Here is a 19544-nt window from a genome sequence, read left to right as displayed (position 1 = left end):
AGTAGCTATTGAATATTCTGATTATTCACTCCTAGAAGGCACAAATAGAGACTAACATATTAGTAGGCTATCTATGACATTGTGTTTGAATGATTTAGGCAAAAAAATTGAAGAAATTGTAAAAAATAAGCAGTGCTATAATTCTATTTTAAGAAGCAAAACACAGAATAATGTAAGGCTTATACTTTTTAATTAAGGGTAGATGAACATTTGGAAGCTATGAGGCAGAGCAATGGTAGTATCATTCAAAAAAGAATGAATATTTTTTAGAGAGGAAACAACGGTTTGTCATGAAGGAACCATAATATTCTACCAGTATATTTAGCACTGGTATGTCCCTTTTTAGATTTCTGCATTCATGTGCGTATTAGCGTAAGAAAAACACAAGTGAACTGAAAGAAATCTTGGAGGAAAATCACTAAGATTATTAGAAAGATACTGTTAGAAACAAATTAGGTTGTGAATACTGGAAAAATAGAAAGGATATAATTGACCATTTGATTATTACAGATGACTCCCAAGTTATGATCGAATTAGATTCTGGTTGACTAAAAATTGAATGAATTTTGTGCTGAAGATCTCTTTTTTCCTGGATAATCACTCTCTCTTTATTTTTCAAACTAGGAAAGTTTTGTTGTTGATTTAATGTGCACTAATACTTCTGAGCCTGAGGAACAGTTTCTATGGGGAAAACTGGAAAAAGATTTGACAATTTTGAGGAATTGAAAGAAATGTCAATATGGTTGGAGGACTAAGTACAGGGAAAAAGTTGTGGATTTGGAGATGTAGGCTGTGGCTGCTTTCTATTATGTTTGTAGGTCAAGTTAAGAATTTTGACTCTTGTCCCAAGAGCAGTTATTTTAGATATCTGAGCAGGGAAATGGAACAATCATATTTGTGGATTAAAAAAGATCTTGGCGGTTACAGACAGGAAGATCAAGAGCAGATATGAGACCAGTTTGAGTCAATGAGAAATGATGATTTTGCTTTGCTTAAAGCTAGTGGAGATTTTTAAAAAAAACATGTTTGAGAAGTGTTTAGGGAAATTGAAAACTGGTAGATTAGCTCTGGTGGATGACGGAAAGGTGAAGTCAAGGATAAACCCCAAGTTTCCAGATTGTTATGATATTGCCAAGATGGTAAACCCTGAGGGGACAAGTGAGTTCTTAATTTTGAACATACTGAGGTTTGAGGTGTCATTGACACATCCAAGAGGAAAAGTCAACAGCTGGTCAAATTAATATGTCTGCTGTAATGGTAAGAAGTCTCGTCTAAAGATTGCACTTGTGTTGGATGTTCTGATATTTATTGAGGCACGGATGGAATTAGATTGCTATAGGAGAGAACAGAAGAGAACAAATAAAAGGTTCAAGACTCAGATTTGAAAATATAAATATTTACAGGTATGGTAGAGGTAAAGGATATGGAAAAGCTATATCAGGAAGTTTAGGGGGAAAATGAGAACACATGGGGTCATGAAAACCAAGGAAGGATGTGCTACAGAAAGCCAAGAATATTGCCATAATATTGCTTTGCTGTTGAGCTGAGAAGAAAAAGGTAGAAACCAAATATTTGTATTATTTATCAGCTCATATGGCAGTTGTGTGGTTAATGGCTTCTCATAATTGTTGTTACTTTTTGATTTGGGACTGTCTCTTATGATATTGTTACTGGGAATGCAGTCCTCTCTTTTTTTTTTTTTGCTTTAAAGTCATAACAGCAACATGTCAAGGGAATAACATCATAAATCATAGCTCTGGGCATGAGTGTAAATTCTTGAAACTATTAACAAATATTCATTTATTAAGTAGATATATTCAGGTAGCCTCAGGTAGACTTTGAAATGATTAAAATGTTTTTTTCAGTCTGAAACATATTTCTTCCCCTTTGAATTTATTTCCCCCCTGAATTTCTAGGAAATTTATATTTTTGCTTGATTCTAAGTTTAGTACTCTTAGTTTGGAAAGATTATCTTTTTTTTTTAATTCAGACTTTATCTGCACTATAGTAAAAAAAATATAAGGCAGAGAGCTAACCAATCTGGGCTTATATTTCCCTTTCCTCTTCTATGATCATATATTCTTGGATAGTCACTTGAAAATTTTTTAATTGTGTTGACCTTGAGGTGCCAGCAGTGATCCCTGTGGAAATGTCAGCAGTTAGTAGAGTTAGGTAGAGATCTCAGTAGTGAAAAGAGCTTTTCTTTGCTGGTCCTGGAGCCTTTTTTATGCAACCTGTTGGAGGCATAAACCAGTGACTAACCCTAGTTGGGCTTGGGCCTAGAGGCGGAGGTAGAGGAAGCACCTCTGAGTTGCAGAATGGAGAGAAAATTAACAGCTGACAGGTACCTCTGGGCTGTGTGGAAGCCCTTCATCTTGAGAACATTGGGCAGGACCTGTAACTCTCATCTTTCTTTACTTGAAATACATTCTAGTTCAAGTTTCCTTCTACATGGGAGGTGCTATGATAAATCAATGGTAAGCTGTTATTGGGCAGCCTCATTTTAACAGGTTATTAGTTGCATTTTAACAGGTTATTAGACATTATGAAATCATCCAAGGAAATGACTCTAACTGAAGGAATTATGAGCATCCTCGTAGGTCAGTGGAGGAGAGGGTTGAAATTTCTTCCTGTTATCTACCCACACAGCAAGTCTCATATGATTTCTAAAGTTTTATATGATGAGGAAAGCGGTGAAGGGGAGTTTTTGTCTCATGCGTTGATTTTCAACTTGTTGTATGCTCTTGCTTTGTTTTGTTCAGCAACTCACCAACCACATTCGAGATACCTTGCCAAATTTCAGGAACAAACTACAGGGACAGTTGCTCTCCATAGAACATGAGGTAGAAGCCTACAAAAACTTCAAGCCAGAAGACCCCACCAGGAAGACCAAAGCCTTGCTGCAGTGAGTCTCCTTTTCCTTCCCATGTTCAGTATTTTAAATTAATTTTTCCAGTTTGGTTCTTAAAAATTAATTAATTAATTAATTTTTTAATTTAAATTTTATTTTTATAATCCCCATACAATTACAACCCTTTTATTTTTACCCCAAGCCCTCCTTTCCCCACCCCACCCCCCAACCCCTGCCTTAGTCTATTTGTCATGTTATTTTCAGTGTTTACTGGAAGAGGTAAGTAAAGTACATGAGGCTTTGTATATGTTGTACAACACCTCTTGAACCTTTGTGTTTTTTGAACAAAAACTATTGATCTTATTTTGTTATAAGTTTAACCAGTTGCTCATCCCCATGCCTGGTTTTTTTGTGTATTTAAAATTGGATTCTCTACAAGTGAATAAAACCTGTAGTGATAACACAGCAGGGGTTTTGTCCTTGGTCTTTAGAAGCAGACATAGCTCCATTGAAAAAATCATCTGTAGTGTATAGATATCACTTGTACTTATCTTGCCTATTCAATCATTTCATGTGATCAGTGTATGTATTTTTCCAGTAAAATGAGATCTAATGATCTAATAAAAAGAGGACAGACCATTAAGGCCACTTTTAAATTTGTTTTACCTTTTTGGTAATGATTTTAATGTAGTCCTTTAAAAATGCAAAGGTGATGTATGTCTGAAGAGAGGTGAACCTATAGCTTTGAATCATACAGTGTTGTTGTAATGTTGCCACAATAGAAATATATACTAAAAGAATTACTTAAATTAACCAATTAATAAATTATTCAAATAAAAAATAAAAATACAAAGGTGAAAACTGCTAAGTAGTTTTATTTTTTCACTCCTCATGTTCTTTCTACATTATCTTGGGGTTAATAGCCTTGTCCCCTAGGGATCTTGGGTTACAACAGCAGAATTATTAGAAAATTACCATTTCCTTGTCTCTTTTATCTTTTTTCCCCCTTTCAATCTCTTCCAGCTCTTTCGGTCCTCTTATCCTTGTTCTTCAGCAACTTGCCATAGGTTTCTTTCAAGTAGAAGACAAGAAGAAAAATAAATAAAATGCACAATATAATTCCTTTATGAAAGGGAGATTTGATTTTTTTTAAATTTGTATTTAATTATTATATTTATTATTTAATTATTATATTATTGTTTCTGAATTAACATTTGTTCAAAACATTGTATATGCTCTAGAAGCATCACACCTCATCAAATGTATGTTACCACACCACACCCAGCACCAAGGCACCGATAATCCTCCACCACAGTCTACTATACCCTGTGGAGAGATTTCTAAATGCTCAAATCACAAAACAACAACAAAAGAAAGCATTTTCCTTTTTTTTAAATTTAAATTTTATTTTTATATTTCCCATACAATTACAACCCCCTTATTTTGACCCCAATCCCTCCTTTCCCCACCCCCCACCCCCCATAGAGTGTCTCTGGTTCATAGTTGCTTGTTGATTTTGATATTTTCTTTAAAAGAAAGTGACCATGTTTTCAAGAAGTGACCATGTTTTATATTCTGTGTTAAGAATTTGACATGTAGTAATTCATTTTGCACCCACGATAGTACGATGAGATTAAGTTCTGGCCATTGGGAAAGAGAAAGAGAGAAAGCAAGCAAGCATTCATTAAGCTTAAAAACTGAATGATGGGGCCTCCCTGGTGCACAGGGGGTTAAATGTCAGCACTATGAAGCTATCCACAGCCTCTGCAACACAAGTTCGATCCCTGGCCAGGAAGGTGACCTACATGGCGCAGCAGACCTCTCATGTCTCGCCTGCTGCTCCCCTCAGCAGTGTATTTTGGTCGATCCACCTGTTCTGCTCCCCACTCTGTCTCTGGTGAATCCTCTCACCCTCTGCACCTCTGGCCTGTACCCCAGATCTTGTATGCATAAATAAATCTTTAAAAAAATGAATGATGATCACATGGTGGCTCCATGGAGATGTAGGATGTGGCAGAGGGCAGTGCAGGATGCCCCTAAATTCCTGCTTTGGGTGGATAGTGCCATCCCCTGTGAAGGGAAGCACAGGGAGGCAAGGGTGAGAGAAGTTAAGGGCTCAGATTTGAACCCACTGAATCCAGGGCAGCTAACAGGAGACAGATATCCAGTAGGCAGTTATGGGCTTATATTCACATGAAAGACTGAAGCTGTGATCATGGTGTGAGGGTGATTAGTAGCTGAATAAGGGGGTGCATTTGGAATTGTTAGACCTCTGAGTGAGTGTGGTGTCAGATGAGCTATGGTTCATTTAACTATTCTATATAGTCTAGTTGCTCAAGTTTAATTCTTAATTTCAGTGTTTTTTTTTAAATATTTATTTATGCATATAAGAGCTGGGGTACAGGCCAGAGATGTGGGGGAGTGAGGGGGGCGGTGAGAGGATTCACCAGGGACAGAGCAGGGAACAGAACAGGCAGACTGAAACACACTGTTGAGGGGAGCAGTGGGCTAGACAGGAGAGGTCTGCCTCACCATGTGGGTTTCTCCCTGGCTGGGGATTGAACTCGTGCTGCAGAGGTTGCGGATGGCTCCATAGTGCGGTGCTTAACCCCTTGTGCCACCAGGGAGGCCCTTAATTTCATTATTTTTTAAGTGTCATTTTATGGTTGTAACTTAATGGACAGACTGCATTTAATGACACTGGTATTTTAGACATATGTTGTAATTAATGTCTAAAATAAGAATGTGTATTTTATAGATCACATTTTAAGTGAAGAATAGCATGCAATGTTAACTCTGCCAGTAGGTGCCACTAAGAACCCCAGGAAAAGATTTGTAAGGACGAAAATAGTAAAGTAGATTGAAAAATGCAAAGATTTATAATTTTGAATTTATTTCTCTTTCACAAATGTAGGATGGTTCAGCAGTTTGCTGTGGACTTTGAGAAGAGAATTGAAGGGTCGGGGGATCAAGTCGATACTCTGGAACTCTCGGGGGGTGCTAAAATCAATCGTATTTTCCATGAACGCTTTCCTTTTGAAATAGTAAAGGTTAGTACCAAATGTTATTTTCCCCCTCTCGTTCACTTCAGTATATGTGCTGCCGAAGCAAACACTCTCGTTCACTTCATTTCCATATTCCATTGTATATAACTGTTCATAAAATATTATGTGAATGGTATGGGGCTATGGTAATTCTTTGATCAAAAGCCACTATACACAGGTAAATAAAATTGAGGAGAGACACATTTTCTTACTGAGATTCTGATTTTATTTAATGGGCTCTAAAAACATTTCAGATTCTTTCAACAAGTACTAATTGAGTTCCTGTGGTGTTTATTTGTTGTCTAATTACTTTAAAAATGTTTCTTGAGCACCTGCTCTGTGCTGGTGCAGAGCTATGAAGGGGAGAATGGCATGACATGGATTTGGAGAGAGAGTCTATATTGTGAGGCTAGGTACAGTGAGGTGCGCACACTTAACAATGGAAAGACAGAGAATTGTTTTAAGGAAAAGTGGAACCTGATTAGGTTGATGACTTTAAAAGAACTCTAAGTCAGCTGGATTGTAAAGGGGCCAGGAAAGATTCAGGGGAATAACTAAAGTGAGGTAAGTAGGACCATACCAAACATGGATCTACCTTCTGTGGGGTCTGAAGTTCATGCAGCATTGGGGTGGGGTGGGCCTTGGAGAAGAAGAATACAAAATATAAACACACACTTATCTCCAGAAACTTGGAAGGGATTTATGTAAGAGAGAAATTCTGAAACTTAAACTTCTTTAGCTTCATAGTTAAATGCCTCAAAAAGAGGATGGAGGAAAATTGTTTGATGTGTGAGTTTGGAAGGAGGCTTAGTAGGGCTCAGTGTAATGGGGGGCATGCAAGAAAGAAAAGATTCAAGATGAATCCCCAAATTTTGGCTTATAAACTCAGTGACTATTAGTGCCCATCAGTTGAGGGAAACTGAGGAAAAGCCATGTTTATGAGTCAAGAGTCTGATTTTGGATATGTTAACATTAAAAGCCATAGGCCCCTAAGTAGTTTTAGGAACTGTGCTACTTGCTTCACATACAGAGGCTGGTGCTTATGTCTTGGTGTGGGAGGCAGATGGGTAAATACATAGTTTCATTAAAATGTGCTAAGTAAAGTGATAAACTTCAGCATAGGGTGCTATGGAAACACAGCCCACAGACTTGAATGCCAGCCCAAGAGCTGAAGGGAGCCGGGCTTCTGAGCTGAGTTTGGAAGGACGAGCAGCTAGTTAAACAGGAAGTGGTGGGGGAGGTTGCTCAAGACAGAAAGGCAGGAGTGGTAAAGGCTGAGCAGGGAGTTCACAGAGTGTGGGTAGGGAACTGAAGCAATTCATTGCTGTATGGCATGAAGTCTGAATGGGAAAATGAACAGACAAGGAGGCTGGAGAGGCCAAATCTCAGCAGTCAGGGCCTAAACGACAGTGTTCTCTTGATATTCCTTAGTTTAGGTATAGATTCTAAAATAAATAAATAAATAAATTGAAGGTACCTGGAACTTCTGGGAAATTCTTATTTAGTCCTCTATCCTGTTGGATTGATAAACTGTTTCTTTTTATAAAGAATCCTTGAACTCAGGTGGTTCAAGTGACCAGGGAAAGCAGACAGACAGCCTTTGTTAAACACAGTTGAATGTTTCATGCATGGCAAGTTGACACTCTCGCTGAAACATTCATCTGTGAATATAGTACTTCAATCAACAAAAGAATGAAGAATTACATATTTGAAATGAATGGCCAGATTTCCAGAGGCATCCTAGCACTCCTTATCTGTAATAGAGTTAAAATCTGCTGCACTAAAACTCCCAGAAATCCCACATTGCCTTGAACTTTTATATAAACAGATGTTTTGACCATCTGGGTTTAGACTGGGAAAGACATGAGTATCCATTTATTAATAACCAAGTCAGGTTTTCATTCTTTAATATTCTCCAATGTTGTTATTCAAAGGAATTAAGTGTTATAACTGTGGCTCAATTTGCATCTGCAGATGGAGTTCAATGAGAAAGAATTACGAAGAGAAATAAGCTATGCAATCAAAAACATACATGGTATCAGGCAAGTGATTCACATTTTCCTTGTCTTTAGTTCAAGCTATTAAAAGAATTAATGTTTATAAATCTCTAGTGAAGTAGACTTTTCATCATCTGACCAGCATAGAATTCAGAGTTGGGAGTGAGAAATAGGAAATCTTAGTTTGGGTCCAATGGTCATTTCCTGTATTGTCATAGTCAGTCTTTTCCAATTAAAAGAACAAAAACCCTTCCTGTACTCACAGGGCTGTGTTCTGCACAATAGGGAATTTACCCATAAATAAGACTCTGTTCTTCAGAGCCTGACATTTCAGGGAGAGAGGCCTGACAATAACTTATACAGTCAGGAGAGATTAATTTTGACTGGTGTGATGGATCACGATTGTGAAAGAAAGATGAATGAAGGTGGTTACTTTTAGTGGAATCTTGCCTGTTTAGAGGATAAGAATGCTTTCAATAGTCAGAGGTGTCTGTAGCCCCCTTGTTTGGGGTAGATGGCAATCCATGAGATGTGACAGAATGGATATTGTCGAGATTGGAGGATCAAGAAAGGGCTTAAAGTGAAGTAGGGTCAGCAAAGACACAGAGGTGGCAAATGCAGCACGTGTTCATGGTGCATTTAGACTGGAGTTAAGATGCAGACAGGAGAGCAGGGGGACATGAGGCTGGGAGTGGAACTTGTGTCTGACTTTAGTCTTGCACAGAGTGGATTCATTTTCATTTACTTTCTTTAAAGAAATATGATGAACACTTGAATTTAAAACATATTTCTGAAGTTCCCCTACAGAGAGCTAAAAAAATTTAATGGAACATATATTCAATTAAGGTGTCATAAATTCAAGGTGAAAAAACTTAGTTTGCCCACTTCATAGATTATCTCACATGATGAAGTGTCCTGTCTTTTGGCAACTGGATCTCAGTTTTGAGACTATTTGGAAATAGAGCCTGAGAGGGCATAGGTTGGCCATGAATGTCCATGTGATGAGTGAGTTTTCCAAAGGATTTATGACATTTGAATTAATCTTTCATTTTAAAACTTGGGTAGTCTGTTCTACAAGCCTCAACTACTATGTGTAAATTGTGTTTACAAAGTAGGAAGGAGAAAAACGTTTGTAACCAAATCCAATATTTTTCTCTTATCTGCAGTAGGATTTCTAAGTTGCCTGTTAATTTGTTCCCTCTTCCCCAAATCCAGAATACATCTCATATAGGAGAAGCTCTGTCTATCCAGATGCTCTGTAACTGTGCAGCACTAGCATTTGCATGTAGCTCGCTAATACATGCCGTGGGACCAACCACAGTTTTTAGTCTTAAAGTATTTTCACTTAACCAAAATATGATACTTTTACTTCACTTTAAAACTCCTTAGCAGATCATTTTTGCTGGATGTAATCAGCAAGTAATTCTATACCGTAGATAATGATTTACATGCAGTCACCAGTAGAGATTGGTGGTTGTTATTATTTTGGTAAGAAATGTGGTATCCTGAGTATAAGACATATTAAAGGTGTGATTATGAGGGTCCTTAGATATACTTAATTTGGAAAGTTTGTTCCCATTTGATTCTGTTAGTTATTTGAATAGCAGAAACCACCTTGCCCACTAAGGACCTGGTGGTCTTCGTTCTGCCAACACTGAGTGCTCCCTGAGCAAGGGAGGGAGATGGTCCTTCTGGGGCAATAGTGACTCTTCCTGCCAGTGTGGTAGTGGACTAAAATGTGTGCTCAGACCATTGCAAAGTAGAATGCTGTGTTCGGAGAAGGAAGATCTTGTCAGCAACAGGACTGGGGAAGGCAAGCTGTAGGAAGTGGTTGCTTTTGATCTGGGCTTTGAAGCACAGGTGGGATTTGGACAGACTGAAATTGTGGGGAAGGTGAAATGAACATCACAGATGGAGGCAGAGGCATAAAATATTAGAATGAATATATTTGTGGAAAGGCAAATGGTCTGGTTTGGATGAAACGGCATATGAAAGGGAGGAAGAAAATAACTCAAAGGAAGGTTAGGGTCAGACAGTGGAATTTTTTTTTAGTTTTATAAGTAAATTTATTTATTTTCTTACATCATTGTCGATTTTTGTACAGTGTTTGATTTCTCCCAGTCAGGGGAAGTTTTTTAATGTTAGACTAAACAGTGTAGATCCTGTTCTGCATCTAATGTGAAGAAATTGCAATTATAATGTGGTATGACTACTACTTAGAAATAGTAATCACAGGGCATTATGTAAATGATAAGAAGGGACACAGAGTAAAGCTGGTATAAGGGAAGCATTAAAGATATTTCTTAAAAGAGGTACCATAGAACTGGGTGTGAAAGGAAGAGAAGTTAATCAAATAAGAAGTGAGACGAGGAAGGGCCGGGGTCTGGGAATGGGGAGGGTCAAGTGCCCAGGCTGGGAGCATGTAGGTCTTTGGCTGCAGCCAATGCTTGGGGTACAGGGTGCCTCTTACTGAACTTTTTTTTTAATGGACCTTTTGCTTTAATGTGAGCATTGCTTTTCCTTCCAGTCTCTCTCTCTCTCTCTCTCTCTCTCTCTCTCTCTCTCTCTCTCTCTCACACACACACACACACACACACACACACACACGGTATCCTGAGCTTTGACATGGCATGAGAAAAGCATTCTTATACCAGTTTGAAATAATTATAGGCAAATGAAAAGAGATTTTCTATTTCTATTATTTTTGTAAATTCACTTGGTACAATTTAGCCATCCTGGGCCCAAGCTAGTCCTACTTATCTGCCTTATTTTTCCTTTAGCACCTCGGGACTATATACTGGGAACTGCTGAACTCACTATAAACAGCTTTCCTAAAAAGAGTGTCCAGTAATGCTGCTGTTTCAGTGAGGATCTTTTCATACTTCACAACAATTGGAGAGGGTTGCTTTTGGAATACTTTAGAAATAGAGATGTAAATTTAGGACATCATTTCTATTATGACATTCCTTTTTTTTGTTGTGAAACAATGAAGTTAGACAAATTGCTGTTAAACATCAAAGGTTGCACTTGGGCCATGAAAACAGCTTGGTGACTATTTTTAGATAATGTTAGTCATCTATGCAATGGAGTTTGTTATGGAATAGCAACATGAAAGATATTACAAATGACATTATGGATAGAATAAATCATGTAACATCCAAGCTTGGGTATTTTATGCCTATGTTAATAGGCATGTCATTTAAAAGATTTTTCAAAAGAGTATTGGATATTACTCAATGTATAAAATCTCATTTGCTTCCTTTTTTGCATACAGGACAGGATTGTTTACTCCAGACATGGCATTTGAAGCAATTGTCAAAAAACAAATTGTAAAGCTGAAAGGGCCTTCCTTGAAGAGTGTAGATCTGGTAATGCAAGAATTAATCAACACTGTCAAGAAGTGTACCAAAAAAGTAAGTTTGAATTATTTAATTTCTGACCAGTGCCATTTGGTCTACCCATATTTCCTACCATGTTGCACAAGTCTCTTTCCCTGATCCTTACTTTGTTATGGAAGGCTGTGTGTTTGCCCAAAGGGAAGGAGTGTGAAAAGTACTGGGTGGGAATTGCTTTCATGGTAGAAGGGCATATTATTTTTTATTGCCCCTTTCCAAATAGAGTTGCTTCAATCAGAAAGTATATTTTAGTAAGCTCATTTTTTTCTCTTTGTTTTAAACAGATAAACATCACTTTAGAACAATTAGATGATGGCCCTAAACTAATTTTCCTTATTATACATGGATGGAAGTAATTGTTAGGTAAAGGGGTGTGTGTGTCACTGATTTTGGGTATATCAGAAGGGAAATTCTTATAAATTATAAATCAATTCCACTTGAGCCTGGACATTTTGGGAACTCCAACCTCTGGAGTTCCAATACATATGCTCAAATCCTACCTCTGACAGACTTGCTATTGTGCCCTTGAGCACCCTGTGGTCTAGTTAATTTCTTTGTAAAATGAGGATGATGATGGTGGTGATGATGATGATAATGGCAATTATAATAATGCCTCAGGTAAAATAAGCAAAATGATGCCCGAAACCCCTGGGTGCACTTGCTGAACTGATTAGCCTTATAAATGGTGGCTAATCTATGAATGCCAATTTTAGTAGCACCCAATATTTTCTGTCTTATAATTCCATTTGAGTGTATCATGTTGCATAGTGGGAGAAAGACTTTCCAATCTCAGGATACCTGGCTGAGGAGCATGGAGGAATTATGTTTCCCTATGCATACTATAGGGAAAGAAGTACCCTCTGTTGGTAAATGCAAGAAGGGATTTAGTGATTAATAATGATGTTCAGGGCTGGGTAGCCTAACCATGACAATTAATGCAGGTACTTCTATCATTTCTTGAATGTATAAATTCTTTTCACTTTGTTAGTTTTGTTCCTCTTCCCTTTCTGTATATTCACACCAAGTAATCCTCCTGAAAAAACCAATGGGAAGAAAGAAAAAGAGAAAATGAAATATACAGAGAATGCTAATCAGTATGAATATTGATCCCTTTTCTGGTAGTGAGACTCAGATGAAGAAAAGATGGAAGTAGTAGAAAAGGAAAGCAGGTGATATCCCTAGACATCAGTACTAAATGGAGGGAGTGAAATGGAACTAGGTCAGGGTCCAGCAGACATTGTGAAAATTCAGACCCCTTCTCTAAGCCTCTTTCTTTTTTTTCACCCTTTCCCTTAATGTCCTAGTCTGTCTTCTTCAGAATATCAAAAGCCATAGAAGTTAAGGAAAGGAGAAAAAATGTATGGGGCAGAAAAAAGTTTTATATCACTTCTCCATTTGGAGACTTGGAGCCAGTTAATAACACTTCACACCCCACTGTCTTTGTCTATGACTCAAAAAGCAGCCAGAGTGAAGGGGGCCCAGTGGAGAATGATGGATGCCTTGGGGATTGGTGTGGTATGGTGGCATATATCTGAAGAGGTGTGTTCCTGTTCCTCTGAATCATGTATAGTATTGTAAACCAATGACACCTCAGTAAAAATAGTATAATAATTGATAATATAATAATATAAATTGTCCTGATCTTCACTGACACTGAATTAACCACTATAACACCTCCTGTTAGTCACACAGATTGCTCAGCCTGTCACACAGATGCCTCCTGCAGATTGCCCCTACACTCCACCTCCACCAGTTAAGCTGTCTACCTTCCAAAGACCAATTGTGTCATGTTTATCCTAAAATGTGTTAGCTAATTCTACTTCTTATTTTAAATAATTTAAACAGGAAATAAAACTGATCAAATGCAGAAGACTGGTTTTTGTTTCTGTAAAAACTAACTGTTGGAAAAACTTGATAAAAGTTATCTAAAAAACTTTGCTATTTATTGACTAAATGGAGGTAGGATAATGCTAAAAGAATGTGGGGGTGTTGTGAAAACCTCAATGAGCTATGCATTCAGATTATTTTGCAAGTTTTGAGCTTTTTCCTCCACTGTAAAGAAAGCAAAACTGGAAATCGTAGATGAAGGATGTGGTTTATGTAAGACAGAAGACGCATAACTCCAATCAGCAGATCCATATGCAGGGAACAGGCCTTGGCTTGACATCAAAAGATTGGCACATGTGTGTACATTTATGTTTTAATTATATAAAGTGTTTATGGTATGTATGACTTTTTTTTTTATCATTTCCCATTATATCCAACTTACTGGAAAAACCAACAGTTGGTCCTGATGGCATGGGATGAGACAGCTTGTTCCAGACACTTCTTGGCTTTATTCTTTGCACTCCACCCTTTGAACCTCCCTCTCTATTGTTCTTCCTCGATCAATGGTGGTTGTATATTTGTGCTGCCTTCTCAAAACCTTTTATATTTTGCCTTAAATAAAACCTTGCTTTCTCCCCAAGCTTGTTGTTTATCCTGCATTTCTCTTCACTGAAGGATATTTATTGACCCAAACTGAAGAATCTAATGGCTGGATCAGTCATGACAGTTGCATACTTCTTTCTTTTTTCTTTTTTTTTTTTTATTAGATAATAAATTTTATTGTTATATTCCCCATACAATTGCAGCGCCCCCATTCTGACCCCAATCCCTCCCCTCCCGCCCCTGCCCCCTATAAAAGTGTCTCTGGTTCATAGTTTTTTGTTGATTTTGATTTTCACTTTCTTATAGTTATTCATTTTCCTGGTCCCTTATTTAAGTTTTCTAGATTCCTGCTATGAGTGAGACCATCCGGTATTTTTCTTTTTCTTTTTGGCTTATTTCGCTGAGCATGATCCCTTCCAGTGCCATCCATGTTGCTGCAAATTGCATGTGTTTATCTTTTTTGAATGCTGAGTAATATTCCATGGTATATATGTACCACATCTTCTTGATCCAGTCATCTATTTTTGGGCATTTGGGTTGTTTCCAAAGCTTAGCTATTGTAAACAGTGCTGCTATAAACATAGGGGTGCAGGTGTTCTTTGGAATGGATGTTTCTGTGTCCTTTGGGTAAATACCTAGGAGTGGAATTGCTGGATCATATGGAAGCTCTATGTTTAGTAGGTCCAGAAATCTCCACACAGCTTTCCACAGTGGTTGGACCAGTTTGCACTCCCACCAACAGTGCAGAAGAGTTCCTTTTTCTCCACATCCTCGCCAACATTTGTTGTTGCTAGTTTTTTTAATATGTGCCATTCTCACTGGTGTAAGATGGTATCTCATGGTAGTTTTGATTTGCATTTCCCTGATGACAAGTGATGTTGAACATTTTTTCATATGCCTGTTGGCCATTTGCATTTCCTCTTCAGAGAAGTTTCTTTTTAGCTCTTCTGCCCATTTTTTGACTGGATTATTTTCTTTGTTGTTGTTGAGTCTCATCAGCTCTTTGCAGATTTTTGTGATCAGTCCTTTATCATTAGTGTTGGGTGCAAAAATGTTCTCCCAGTTGTTGGTGGGTTTCTCTTTGTTTTTGTTATTGTCTCTTTTGCTGTGCAGAAGCTCTTTAATTTGATGTAGTCCCAGCTGTTTATCTTCGCCTTTACTATCACTGCTTTGGGTGATGTGTCTGTAAAGATGTCTTTGATGTGCAAATCAGTAGTGTTCGCCTATATTTCCTTCTATATATTTTATGGTTTCAGGTCTTATGTCTAATTCTTTAATCCATTTTGAGTTGATTTTTGTGTATGGTGTGAGGTAGTGGTCAAGCTTCATTCTTTTGCATGTAGCGACCCAGTTTCCCAGCACCATTTATTGAACAACTTTCTTTGCTCCAATGCATAGTCTTTGCTCCTTTGTCAAAGATTAGTTGACCATAAATCTGTGGGTTTATTTCTGGATTTTCTATTTGATTCCATTGGTCTGTATGTCTGTTCTTGTTCCAATACCATGCCATTTTGATGATTATGGCTTTGTAGTATAGTTTGAAGTCTGGGAGTGTGATGCCTCCATTCCCTTCTTTTTTTTCAGGAGAGCTTTGGCTATTCGGGGTTTTTTGTGATTCCATATGAATTTCATCAATATTGTTCTATTTCTTTGAAGAATGACATTGAAATTTGATTGGAATAGCATTGAATCTGTATATGCTTTGGAAGGATGGCCATTTTAATAATGTTTATTCTTCCAATCCATGAGCAGGGATATTTCTCCATTTCTTTTGTCTTCTTCTATTTCTTTTTAACAGTGTTTTTGGTTTTCTTTGTATAGGTCCTTTACCTCTTTTGTTAGATTTATTCCCAAATATTTGATTTTTTTTGTTTCAATAACGAAAGGATGGTTTTTTGATTTCTTCTTCTTCAGATTTATTGTTTGTGTATAGGAAGGCTACTGACTTTTGCGTGTTGATTTTTTATCCTGCTACTTTACTAAACTGATTGATTAGTTTAATTAGTTTTTCTGGGAGGGGTTTGGGGTTCTCTATATATTATCATATCATCTGCAAATAGTCATAGTTTGACTTCTTCCTTCCCTATTGGGATTCCTTGGATGTCTTTCTCTTGTCTTATTGCTCTGGGTAGGACTTCCAGTATTATATTGAAAAGCAGTGGTGAGAGTGGACATCCTTGTCTTGTTCCAGATCTTAATGGAATTGCTTTCAGCTTTTCACCATAGAGAATGATACTGGCTGTTGGCTTGTCATAGATGGCCTTTATGATGTTAAGGTATGTTCCTTGTATCCCAAGAATTTCAAGGGCTTTTATCATGAATGGGTGTTGCACTTTGTCGAAAGTTTTCTCAGCATCTATTGATATTATCATATGGTTTTTATATTTCTTTTTGTTGATGTGTTGGATAACGTTGATTGATTTTCGGATGTTAAACCATCCTTGTGTCCCTGGAATGAATCCTACTTGGTCGTGGTGAATTATCTTATGGATACATTGTTGGATTCTGATTGCTAAATTTTATTGAGGATTTTTGCATCAGTGTTCATTAGGGAGATTGGCCTGTAGTTTTCCTTTTTTGTGTTGTCCTTGTTCGGTTTTGGTATTAGTGTAATGTTGGCTTCATAGAACGTGTTTGGTATTGTCCCTTCCGTCTCAATTTTTTGGAAGAGTTTGTGAAGGATAGGCACTAATTCGTCTCTGAATGTTTGGTAGAATTCATTTGTAAATCCATCAGGTCCTGGGCTTTTGTTTTTGGGAGGTTTTGATTACCATTTCAATTTCGCTGCTTGTAATTGGTCTGTTTAGGTGTTCTATTTCTTCTTTATCTAGCTTTGGGTGATTGTAGAGTTGTAGGAATTTGTCCATCTCCTCTAGATTGTTAAACTTGTTTCCATCTAACTGTTCATAGTAGTTACTGATTATTCTTTTGATTTCTGCTGTGTCCGTTGTGATTTCTCCTCTTTCATTGATGATCCTGTTTATTTGTGCTTTCTCCCTTTTTTCCTTTGTGAGCCTGGCTAGGGGTTTGTCTATTTTATTGATTTTTTCAAAGAACCAGCTCTTGGTTTCATTGATCTTTTGGATTTTTTTTTAGTTTCAATTTCATTTATTTCTGCTTTGGTTTTTATTCTTTTCTTTACTTCTTTGGGTTTTTTTTTTTTTTGTTGTTCTTTCTAGATCTTTGAGCTTTGAGATTAGGTTGTTTCTTTGAGTTCTTTCTTGTTTCTTGATGTGAGCTTCTATTGCTATATATTTTCCTCTTATTACTGCTTTTGCTGCATCCCATACATTTAGGATATTGGTGTCCTCCTGTCGTTCAATTCAAAAAAATTTTTTAATTTCTTCTTTCATCTCCTCATTAGTCCAGTGGTCTTCAGTAGTGTGGTTTTTATCTCCATGAGGTAGGAAAGTTCCTTGCCTTCTTTTATTGTTTATTTCTAGTTTGATGCCTTCATGGTCAGAAAAAGATGGTTGGTATGATTTCAATCTTGGTGTATCTGTTGATGTTTGTCTTGTGCCCCAGTATGTGATCGATCCTGGAGAATGATCCGTGTGCGCTTGAGAAAAATTGTACTCTGTTTTTTTGGGTTTAGTGTTCTATAGATGTCTGTTAAGCCCAATTGCTCTAGGTCCTTATTTAGAGCTTTGTGTCTTTACTTATTTTTTGTCTTGTGATCTATCCATTGTTGCTAGTGGTGGTTGAAGTCTCCCACTACGTATGTGTTTTCTCTGATGTCTGTTTTCAGAGAGGACAACAGTTGTGCTGATATATTTTGGTGCGCCTTCGTTTGGTGAGTATATGTTAATGAGTGTTATTTCTTCTTGAAGTATTGTCCCCTTGATCATAATGTAGTGACATTGGGGTCTCTTTTATCTTTTTGAGTTTGAAATCTGTTTATCTGATATAAGTATAGCTGTTCCTGTTCTTTTTTGGTCCATTTGCTTGTAGGATTGTTTTCCATCCTTTAACTTTGAGCCTATTTTTATCTTTTGTAGCTAAAGTGTTTCCTGGAGACAGCAAAAGGTTGGGTTTTGTTTCTTAATCCAGGCTGCAACTCTGTGTCTTTATTGAAGAGTTTAGTCCATTTACATTTAGAGTTAATATTGATATGTTAGCATCTGTATTTGCCATTGTGTTGTCTTCCTTTGATTTATTTATTTATTCTTTTAATAACCTTTTTTTTTTTTGGCCTTCTTTCATTGTTATTCGTCCTCTGAGGTTCTGGCTTTAGGACTCCTTGTAGTATTTTTTGGAGTGGGGTTTAGTTGCAATGAAATTCCGGGTTTGTGTTTGTCTGGGAAAGGTCCATATTCTTTCTTCAAAGAGGAAGGAGAGCTTTGCGGGATAGAGTATTCTTGGTTGGCATCTGTTTTCTTGGAGTCTGTTGACTATGTCCCTCCACTCTCTCCTTGCCGTAGTGTTTCTTCGGAGAAGTCTGATGTCAGCCTGATTGGCTTTCCTTTGAATGTGATCGTTCTTCCCTCTTGCCAGCTTCATTATTTTTTCCTTGTCCTGGATTCTTGGGAGCTTTACTATTATGTGTCTTGCTGTATTTTTCCTTTCGTCGTGGAAGTTTGGTGTTCTTCTGCTTTTTTGTATATCAATTTTCAGCTCCTTCTTCACATTTGGGAAGTTCTCTTCAATTATCTCTTTGAATATTTTCTCTGTTCCTACTTCTCTCTCCTCTCCTTCTGGTATTCCTATAACTCTTATTTTCCTTTCCTCATGGAGTCAGATAGTCCCAAAGTCTTTCTTCATTCTTTTTCTTCGTACTTCTCTTTCCTTTTCTTTTTTGGTTCTTTTTATTTCTGTGTCTTCAAGAGTACTTATTCGTTCTTCCCTTTCATCAATTCTGCTTTCATTGCTTTTCCCAGAATTCTTTAGTTCTTCCATTAATTCTTTGATCTCCTGCATTTCTTTTACTTCCCTCTTTAGGGACTCAATTTCATTTCTTCTGATCGTTGATTATTTTTCCCTTCTGTCAGTTGTTTAATCACGGGCAATTTAAATTCTCTTTCTGGAAGGCTCAAGAAGTTCTTCCAAGTTACTGTCGTTGCCATGGGGGGCTGGTTTTCTTTTTGTGGTGTGCTTTTTCTCTGGGAGAGTTGCTAGGTTGCGTGTGGGTTCTTCTCCTCCCTACTGTCTGTTTTCTAATTTGCCGTATGCGTTGGGACACTGTGTGTTGGGAATGGCCGGCATCTTGGTGGGCTTCTCTGCTCCCCCTGGTTCCTCCAGGAGTCATCTGTCAGTTTCAAGCAGTCTTTACTGGAGAAAGGTCCCTGTTCTAAATGCCGATGTGGGGACACACTCCCTGTGCGCCTGGTCTGCCCCGGCGGTGTGTCCTGCTCCCCCTCTGGGCTTGGACTGCAGGCAAGAGGGGGTCTGGCATGGGCGAACTTCCCGCTCACCTCTGGCTCCTGAGGAAGCCTTCTGCAGGTAGTCTTTACTGAAGAAATGTCCCTATTCTATAATGGTGATTGGGACACACTCCTGCGCGTCGGTCTCAGGCACACTCTTCTGCGCGCTTGGTCTGCCCCGGCTGTGGGTGCTCGCTCTCCCTGTGGGCTCAGACTACTTTTCGGAAGGGGCCCGGCGTGGGCTAACTCCCAGCTGGCCACTAGCTCCTTCAGGAGCCTGTGATGGCTTTCAAGTCGCTAGGTGGCACCAGAGATCTCTCCCTGAAGCCCTTGGGGAGCTGATTTCCACCCCGTGGGACAGGGAGCAGAGCGGGGTGGTATGGGTACACCTCAATGGCTTTGGGGGCTGTGTCTGCCTTGGCCCCACCGTCGTGGGGGAACCACGCCCCTAATTTCGTGCCCGGGTC

At 38.2% G+C, this 19544-nt stretch overlaps 1 protein-coding gene across 7 annotated transcripts in view; it reads left to right on the top strand.

The window, feature by feature from the left end:
- Nucleotides 1-19544, top strand: part of DNM3 (dynamin 3) — a 513949-nt gene that overhangs the window by 181021 nt on the left and 313384 nt on the right. For all 7 annotated transcript variants that reach the window (XM_054693472.1, XM_054693473.1, XM_037506477.2 and 4 more), the window contains exons 7-10: nt 2763-2905; nt 5766-5901; nt 7870-7937; nt 11167-11305. In XM_054693472.1, coding sequence (XP_054549447.1) covers nt 2763-2905; nt 5766-5901; nt 7870-7937; nt 11167-11305 — 486 coding nt within the window. The remainder of the gene's footprint in view (nt 1-2762; nt 2906-5765; nt 5902-7869; nt 7938-11166; nt 11306-19544) is intronic.

Source organism: Talpa occidentalis, unplaced genomic scaffold (genome assembly GCF_014898055.3).
Source record: "Talpa occidentalis isolate TD23 unplaced genomic scaffold, MPIMG_talOcc4v2.1 talOcc4.12, whole genome shotgun sequence".
NCBI classification, from domain to species: Eukaryota; Metazoa; Chordata; class Mammalia; order Eulipotyphla; family Talpidae; genus Talpa; species Talpa occidentalis.
The sequence above is the reverse complement of the archived record's forward strand: the minus strand, read 5'-3'. Positions and strand labels throughout refer to the sequence as shown.